Raw genomic sequence first — 9,480 nt, 5'->3', positions numbered from 1 at the left:
GCTCTGATATATTTTTCCTGTCCACTAGGAGCTTACTCTCTGAGTAAAATAAAGGTGTGGACAATAATATAAATTCATTTATTTTTAACAGGTTCTTTCACATACAGGGAGTTCTCTTGTATCATTTATTGTTTTAAATTTTGTTCACTGTAGACTAGTCATGCTATTTTCCTTCTTAGCTATGTTTCAAAATCCAGATTTACGATGACTGAAACAAGGAACCTATATTGAGACCAGTTTTTCTCCAATCTGGGACATAAAGAAGCAGAGAGGCCTTTATCCTAGCTCCATTCCAGTTATAATTTACATTCAGTTGTTGATTCTTTCCCTTTCTCTTGGAAGCAGAAATTTTCTCACTAATCTCTTGAGTGTTTGTACAGATGATTATAACACATATACATTCTATCACCAACTGGAACAGTTTAAAGAATAATAGAAACTGTGAATTCAATTATTCTGAGTTATTTGTAAGTAACCACTGGTAAAAATCACCCTTTGGGGTTCAGTAAAGTCATTTCTTATAGTGTAGGCAAATCCAGACAGACCTTTGAAAATCAGAAGGTAAATTCAAGCCGGAGGTTCCTATGTGAAATAGCTCCATAAAAATTGTCAAGGATCAACTCTCCAGACTTCATAGTAAAGTGTAGAAGGTTGCATGAACTTGGTCTATATGAGGTCTATCTTCCAAACAGATCCCAAATAAACAGGTTAAGAGCATAGGCTTAAATAAATCCATATTTTCTTTACATATGTCAAATTGTTTCTTAAAAATATTTATTTTCAGCCTACCCCTCCCCATGGAAGGAGCTGAGTATACTCAGTATTAGGAGCACATCCAGAAGCCTTTGAGGAGGGGGATGGCTCTTCATATTCATGAAGCTTGCATACTTCTGTTGGTCATCCCTGGATTGGTCACCTCTGCTGCCATCAGTCATGAAGACTATCCTGCTGATGAAGGTGACCAGACCTCCAGTAATGACAATCTGATCTTTGACGACTATCGCGGGAAAGGCTGTGTGGATGACAGCGGCTTTGTATACAAGTTGGGCGAACGGTTTTTCCCAGGGCATTCCAACTGCCCATGTGTCTGTGCTCTGGATGGACCTGTTTGCGACCAGCCAGAATGCCCTAAAATTCACCCGAAGTGTACTAAAGTGGAACACAATGGATGCTGTCCTGAATGCAAAGAAGTGAAAAACTTTTGTGAATATCATGGGAAAAATTACAAAATCTTGGAGGAATTTAAGGTATGAGCTGCCATCCATACTTATCAAATACTAACTTTTCACATCACATACATAGTAAATTATTACATTAAAATGAAAGCTGGAAAAACATTTTAAAATCTCCCTTTAATTTACAACAATAATCCAATATGCACCACTGTAGTCAACAAATAGCTAATTGGCTTGTTGAGCAACACCTAAAGGGTTTCACAGTAATCTTTTCTTTCAGAATTATTTATGGCATGCTGACATTTTGTTGTTGTTGTTGCCCTTAAGGTCTCTTCTGCATTATTACAAAATATATTTTCTGATGGAAACACTTTTAATTGGAAGCTATGTGTCTATTAAGTTAATGTTTAAATTTTAGGAGATTTGTGTGTGTGTGTGGCTTATTAGCCTGTATTTGGAGCCATTTAACCATAGCCTAGAACTATCTGTTCAGTGTGTGAAAATGCAAGTGCTATAGACACAATTCTGAGCTGTGGTCTGCATATTAAGAATGTGCATTGGACCTACTTCTTGTAGAGCATGGTCCCCATTCTGTTCTCTGATCATTAGATTTTTTTTTTTTTTTTTTTTTTTTTTTTTTTTTACTTATAGGACCCCAGAGTGGACTGAAATTTTATCATAGTCCATTGTAAAAAGTAGTAAAAAAAAGAAAAAAAAAGACTAATATCTCAGCCTTCATGATATTTCTTGGCCTTTCCTTTATGCTTATATCATATTTTCAGGTAACTTGGAGCTCATTTTTATCTCTTTTTAGAGTCTCTTTTCTCCAATGGCTAGTTTTAATTAAGGGTTCTTACAAGTCATATCGGAGCCCTGAGGGTATAAATTAATATGTCAAATTACCCTCCTTAAATGTAATGGCACTTTGTGCCTTGGAGTGTCTGTCATACTGATGGCTTGATATAAAAGATTTTAATTTCATCTAACCAAGTTCAGTGAGAAAGTGCTCAGAACCTTATAGGCAAAGAAGATACAGCTAGTTTTCAGAGTGACTGTGCTTGTTGAGAAGAATGTTCAGTCTTTAGCACTGACCAAACTCCTCCACAAGAGTCAAATGGTAGAAGTCCGTTTGTGGGGGAAAAAGTTTTAACTGATAGCAATCAGAGCATTCTGTATATTAGCATTTCATTCCATTCAGTCCAATCCAGGTTATGGGTACAAATCAGTTCCAATATACCCAATCATTCTACCTAGATTCCTGAGGGGAATTTTAAAGATAATTATCACATTCAACTATCTTACACATAATGTTATTCTAGACTTTTCTCTTTCATGTATTATAATGCTTTGTGGTACAATATTGAGGAGAAGCCTGAGAGTCTCATCAAGTTACCATTATTGACATCATATAATAGTTTATAGTACATTTATTAATTACTTTATGGTCTCTAAAATATTAGATACATTGGCAAAAGTTGGTTTCTAGTTGTGAGTATACAAAATAGTTTATTCTTGTATTATTATTTATTTATTATTTATTATTATTAACCTACTCTTCCCCACCCCTGTATGGTCCTGCTATAGTCATTATATAACTCACTGATATGCACAACTTTTCTACCTGACTCTCTATGCCATGAGATCTTTAAATATGATTTTTTTTTAAAAAAAAAAGATGCCACTTTTCCACAACAATTTAGATATTATCTAGGGCAAATTGTTAAGAATGAGGAGCTGAGACCAAGAAAGTTTGTTACTTATCCAAAATTGTCAAGTTATTTTACCTTTTCTAAATACTGCCATTCTGACAATAAAGTTGCATAACCTCTCAAAGCACTTTGGCTGAAAAGCCAGATAGGCCTGGATTCAAATCCCAAATTTATTACTTAGATGCAAGACTTTGGAAAGAGTCTTTAAACTGTTTTTGAGCATGAAGGCTGAAAAATGACCATCATAATAATTACGTCTCTTGGGAGGAGATATGGGAAAGATTTAATGAGATAATTTATGCAAAGTTAGCAGCCTTGTGATGACTGGTACACCATAGATATTTAATAAATAGTGTTCCCATTCCTCTAAACTCTAATGTCCAAGGATTTTCTCTAAGTTGTAAATCCTCTGTGTCTTCACCTACATTTTATAATGGAAGACCAACGTTAAAAGTGATTCAATTGAAAAAAATTCCAATACCTTTTTAAAAATGTTCTACTTATCTATGTGAATGAAGTATATACACCCAAGCAAATGTCAGCCATAACCTGGCATCTTGATTTTCTTTCATTCAGCTTCCAAGAAACAAGTAACTAATTTTTAAACACGTATGGAACTTTCGCATAATAATCTTGGCATGTTATTAAGGAAGTTATTTTATGAGATATGTTTACATATAATATATCCATCTAACAAGCATTTATTGGACTGTTTAGTATATAGGATACTGTAGATGTACTTACATTGGAACATAAGATATCTAGAAGACAGAATCCCCACTCACTAGAAAAGCATAGACAATGCAGAGAGAGATGGGGTGGGGACAGGGGGAAGCAGACTAAAATATGGTACTGTGAAGCTCAGCACCAAAAATGTGGTGTCAGAGGTTTATCAGTATGCTGTGAAGTTTGGTCAACAAACTTTCTTTTTCTTCAGGATGGTCCAAATTGAGCCTGTTATTAAAGAAGCAGTTAAAATTGATCTGGGGAGATTAAAGTTCCAAAGAGGAAACTGCTTGGGCACAATCAGAGACTGGGAAGAATGCAATCTGCAGAGAGAGGAGGGGGTGGGATAACAAGAAGCTGGATCCTATGAAAATCCTATTATAACGAGACAAGTAGATCTGTATATGTGTTTTGGACAGTGGAGAGAGGAACTTGAATACTGGGCCAAAATATTTAGATTCAGTCTAAAGAATTCCAGGAAGAAAATACAGGTTGTTGTGCGTGGAGATGGCCTAGTTAAATGTGTTTTTTTAAACAAGATTACCTTGTAGCCAAATATAGAATTGAATAGAGGTGAAGATAAATTAATGGGGGTGAGGCTGTTGCAGAAAACAAAGGAGATGACCAGCATGCCGCAGGGCACAAGCATTCAGGACAGTGTTTAAGATAAAAATCTAAATTTCGTAGTACAGTCTAGATTCTACTCATCGACCTCTCCAAGTACCTCTCATTCTCAGTGACTTCCCATCGCACACTTGTATAAATCCTACTAGACTACTTCAAAACTCCTTTCAAATCTCATCTCTACTGGAAAGCCCCCTCTGATCGCCCCACTGCAGTATCCTGGGCTGAGTCTAACTCTTCTGCTCTATCATCTCACAACATGCTGTGCACACCACTGAAACAAGACCAGTAATCAGAGCCAGGCACTGGAAAGACCTTTATGGGTATTAAAATGCATCTCATTTCATAACATCAGCATGAGGATTATACCCTTTTTGAGCATTGCTTCACAGATAAAAGTTTAGCATCAAAGTGTAAGTAGCTTGCCCAACCTCAAATAGCTCTAGAGCTGATGAACTGGGGCTCACACCCAAGCAGCCTGGCTGCAGAGCCTCAGCGCTTCACCACCTCTGCTGACCCTATCACACTGCAACGACACAATTTCACACCTCTCTCCCACTAGGCAGTGACCCCTGTAAGCTAGGGGACAGTATTTTCTTTTCTCTCTTCTGCTCCCAACCCCAGCACTATGTGCACCGCCTAATAGGCATTCAATACATTTTTGGTGAATAAAGTGAGTCGGAGTGTAATTGAGCCCATCGGATAAGAATTTAATTAGAGTTTCCTTAAGATGCCTTAGTTTCTTTCTGTTTATGTGTTGATCTCTTTGTTTTAATTAGTTAAAAGGAGCACTCAAAGTTCAGATAAACACTACTTTTTGTGCCCCTAAGGATGACGCACCTTGTTGGCAGAGCACCTGCTCCCATCCTGTGACTTTCTACTTGTCTCCCTGTGTCTTTCTAACCAGGCCTCATCTTGGGTTCTGTCTCCCTCCCAGTGACATAATGACCACCGGTGTTTCGGTCCCGCTGCCTCACTCCATCCAGTTGCAAAACATATGTCCCTCCTTCAGTCTTCTCTGATCACCAAACTGAAATGTAAATTGAGCCACAAGTGTCACCTGATAGGAAGAATAACGTTATGTATAAAGGTTGAATTTTTTTTTTTCAACATCACTAATGCAAGCTTTGAAAATGGATTCATCTCTACTCTTTCTGAAAACTCTAAATTTTCCAGTGTCCTAGTAATATTGTATTAAGATAAAGGTCACTGTATAGTAGGTTCTCTCATCTTTCTTTTATGTGTACCCAGGCGAAAGGCACTGGTTCTACTTTTGAAGAAATAAGGAGCATAAATAATAAATTACAATAGCATTTTCTACCAAAGTGTTGATTGGAAATGTAGGCTTTGTCAGCTTTGCCTTAACTATCTTATGCTGAGTTTCCCAAAGGGAGAAATAGTTTCTTATTTTGCTCAGTATTTTTATAACTCTCACTCAGCTAGAATTAGCCTTTTTGGATTTTTTTTATACTTTAAAACTTGTACTGATTTAGTTTTAGGTCAGACACTGAAGGTTATACCACATGCAGCTGGAAGAGATAGTTCAGCTTTTACAGAGCCTGTCTCACTGTAAAGTGATTTTCTCAAGTTGACACCCACCGTCCCCAGCTTGGAAGTGGGGTTTGCCCACGATCTCCCTCTCTCCCCAGGCGCTGACCTTTGTCCTCGACGCACTGTGGGCCAAAGACACAGATCAGGTTTTGAATTTTTATTTTTATTTTTTTTCAGTGTGAATGTTTTCTCATTCCGCACATTTTTTGTGTATGTTGTCACTTTAAAAAAAAAAAGTAAACATATTTTCATGCTGATAGGCTACCTAGTTTTTTGTGTGTTTTTTAAATTTATCTTTATTGTTGAAAGTATTACAGATGCCCCCCCCCAACTGATCTCTCCACCCACATCCATCCCCACCCCCAGGCCTTCTCCACACTATTGTCTGGGTCCACAGGTCAAGCGTATATGCATCTAAGTTATCTGACTCATATCCGCACCCCACTCCCCACCCCCTCCTTCCCTCTGAAATTCCTCCGACTGCTCCATGGTCCTATACCTCTGTATCTATTTGCCTTGAATTTTGCATTTACTGTTTAAATCTTGAGGAAAGAGGCAGAGAGGGCAGACAGTTAATCACTCGAAGCATTTTGCCAAATCATCAGGCCCACAGAAGCTGCAGATGCCAGCTAAGGTTTAGAGGGGCCTGCCTGCAGCGGGTGCCCCGTGGGAAGACCTTCTCCAGCTTCCTCATTACTCTGTGCCCCGCCACTCGTGTCCACTCTGGTAACATTAAATCCGTAAAAGTATTTGAGCAGAAAGGATTTTTGAATTGAGGTTTGAGAAATTTGTTTGAAGTCTTTTTAAGTTTTAATGTGATAGAAGAATGGAAGGCAATATGTTCTGGGAGCTAAGAACCAGATATGTGAAAGAACTGGGGAGCATGGGGCTGTAAGGAAACCTCACTTGGGGGGATTAATAGTTAACACCTCGCAGCAGCACAGTTCACTGCACCCCCACCCCACCCCCACCCCCGACGTTGCACCAGTTTCCGTGAAAGGCCCAGAAGCTACTATGCTTGCACTAGGAAAGGGGCACAGAAGGTTGTCTTCATTCTAATAAAGAAATGGGTGGATCTTGAGTATATGGGTGAGATTTTTAAATATCTTTTTTCAAGAGGGGGTTAGAAGTTCTGGACAAGTGGTTAACGGAGTTACCAGGGACAGTTTTAAGATTCCATCTAAAGAAAGTCCTCAAAATTATCATAATTTTATACAATAACAGTTGTTTAGGATCTATGTTGGGAGACAGAGAAGACGTTCTACAGTTGCTGACTCTGCAAAATAGCCTGCGTTCTGCAGACCATGTTGTGATTTTTAATATTAAAATGGCCTTTGGTTAAATTCAGGGATGGCTTCTTTCACATTTCTACAGAATAGCACAGATTAAGTAATTTTAGTCCATGATGACTGTTGCTCACCTGGAGCTCAGCCCCAGGGTGAATATTCTCAATGGGAATATTCTTTGTAAATAACTAGGGAACTTCTACTTAATATGTGTAATCCCTGACCAATATCAAAGATTAGAAGTCCATTTTATTAAAACTTAAATCTAGAAAGCTACTTGCCTCCTTCATTAATTTTATATTCTGCTCACTTGGCATTTTTTAGTTCTATAAAACTACGCTAAGTCTAGGAAGTAGATCAGATTTTTTACAACAACTTATTTTTTCAAAAACTCTAGTAATCATCGGGAATGATTTTCTTCAGTTAAGACTTTTTAAACTGAGGGAGTAAATTTAAGTGGCTTCCAAGATAATCCTGGAGGGGTGAAATAGTCTGTTGCGAGTTAGAAGTGGCGTCTTGGGAGAGCCGGTGGTCAGCCAGCCCTTCGGTGAGCTGTGTGCAGGGCAGCCTGTCACCAGCGCCCGCCCATGGCCTGCCGCCCGCCGCGCGGCAAGGTGCCGCTGCTAATGATGGCGACTGTGTGATAAGACCGGCGAGGAAGGTTTGTGAGCAAGCTCCCTGTGCCCTGTGCACATGGGCAACTGGTGCTTGATTTGCAGCCACATCTGAGATTTGTGGGGCGTGTCGCCGTCAGCGACTCTCTCAGACCTGAGGTCAGCCATCAGCCGCCTACAGACAGAGCTGCCCATCCCTGGCTGGCTCTCCAGAGGCGGGGGAGAAGATGAGACCGAAAAGGGAGTGACCGGGTAGTCCCCCTCCCCAGCCTTAGCTCCAATTGCACAAGGTTTTGGATATTTTAGACATTTACCTAATTTTAATTGTGGCTTTCGTCTCCAAAATACGTAATTGGTCAATGGTATGATATGGACAAGCATCATTTTTTCCTAATTTTTTATATATTATTTCATAAATTAGGTCTACGTATTTTATGCAAATTTTGTAGATTAATCTATATAATCTAAATTGAGATTGCCATGTGCATGCATTGAAGCGCGCGCGCGCGTGTGTGTGTGTGTGTGTGTGTGTGTGTAAATTTGAGGGAGCTGGAATGTTCTTACTCCATGAAAATCTTACTTTAAGATTATGAGAACCCTGTGTTTCTACTTCTCCTCATTCACCCTGTGTTTTTTGTTTTATCTTATTTTCTTGCAGCTTAATTTATACATCAGGCAGTGTTCTATAAAGGACAGCACAGGAAAATTTACTGGTTTATTTTTTAGTTGTACCTGCCAAGCTTTCGAGGAAGAGCTTGAAACATAATTAAGAGGTGATTTCCAGTGACCAGTGATGTTGCTTACCCAGGTGATCTCAAACAATAGCCATTGTTAATTGGGAACTGACTTATTTTAGAGCCTGTACTTTGTGCTTCTATCATCGCTACTGATTAACATCAGTAATTTCAGTCTAACACATGCACCTCCATTGTCGATTCCTTGCTGCTAGCCTGCCACAGAGCACATCACAATAAAACCACCTTTGCCAGGACTAAATGACACCATGAAAAGCGTGAATGAAGTACTAAAGTGACAAGAAAAATCATTTATCTCCTGAAAAAGATTTCAGATGATATTTTATGGCTGTATAAAGTTTTCTAAGGTGGATGAAAGCCCACTGAATACAACTCATTTTTTTCCTTACTATGATATCATGTGACCATAAACAAAATTTAAATAATTTTAATCTTTTTAGCTATGGGATGGACATGATACTATAATGCCATCATATGTCTTATAAAGCATAAATAGTATTGGGAATTTGAAAAGTATAGTATTACATATTGATTTCTAACTAAATTCTAACTGCTTAAAGGTTTTCTTTTTAAAATTAATTCTTACTTGGATGGGACTTTGAAATCATTTTGTTTTAATACTGACCTTTGACTACCATTGTTACTTCTTGGCATAGGATTGGATTTCTAGTGTCTGAGCTTATATAAATTCTATTTATAAAAGGCAAGTATTATGGTCTGTTTTTCATAGTCTAAGTCCTTCCTACTTTTAAGAGCTGACTCTAGAATTAGAGATCTGGCAAAGAACTTTGAAATTATTTTGTGTAACTCCCTTATTTTACAGGTGATAAAACAAGGCCAACAGGAACTTAGTGAAACACCACGGTGACATAGCTCATTTCTGGCAAAGGTGACACTAATACCTTGCTTTCCTGTGGTCTTTTTTCTACATTTTACTACCCGTAGGTGAAGCAGGAAAATGCTGCTTATTTGCATCTTCCTTTCTAATAAATATGTTGGATGCAAAGATTTATTTCAGCCAATTGTCTATAGAAATGTGA

General features: G+C 38.3%; 1 protein-coding gene across 1 annotated transcript in view; it reads left to right on the top strand.

The window, feature by feature from the left end:
* Nucleotides 1-810: 810 nt before the first annotated feature.
* The window catches only part of VWC2L (von Willebrand factor C domain containing 2 like), a 133,363-nt gene continuing 124,693 nt past the window's right edge, over nt 811-9,480 (top strand). The window contains exon 1 of the mRNA XM_016196894.2: nt 811-1,247. Coding sequence (XP_016052380.1) covers nt 858-1,247 — 390 coding nt within the window. The 5' untranslated portion in view covers nt 811-857. The remainder of the gene's footprint in view (nt 1,248-9,480) is intronic.

This window comes from Miniopterus natalensis, chromosome 8, assembly GCF_054644295.1.
Source record: "Miniopterus natalensis isolate mMinNat1 chromosome 8, mMinNat1.hap1, whole genome shotgun sequence".
Classification (NCBI taxonomy): Eukaryota; Metazoa; Chordata; class Mammalia; order Chiroptera; family Miniopteridae; genus Miniopterus; species Miniopterus natalensis.
Note: the sequence above shows the minus strand (reverse complement) of the source record. Positions and strands in the feature narration are given on the sequence as shown.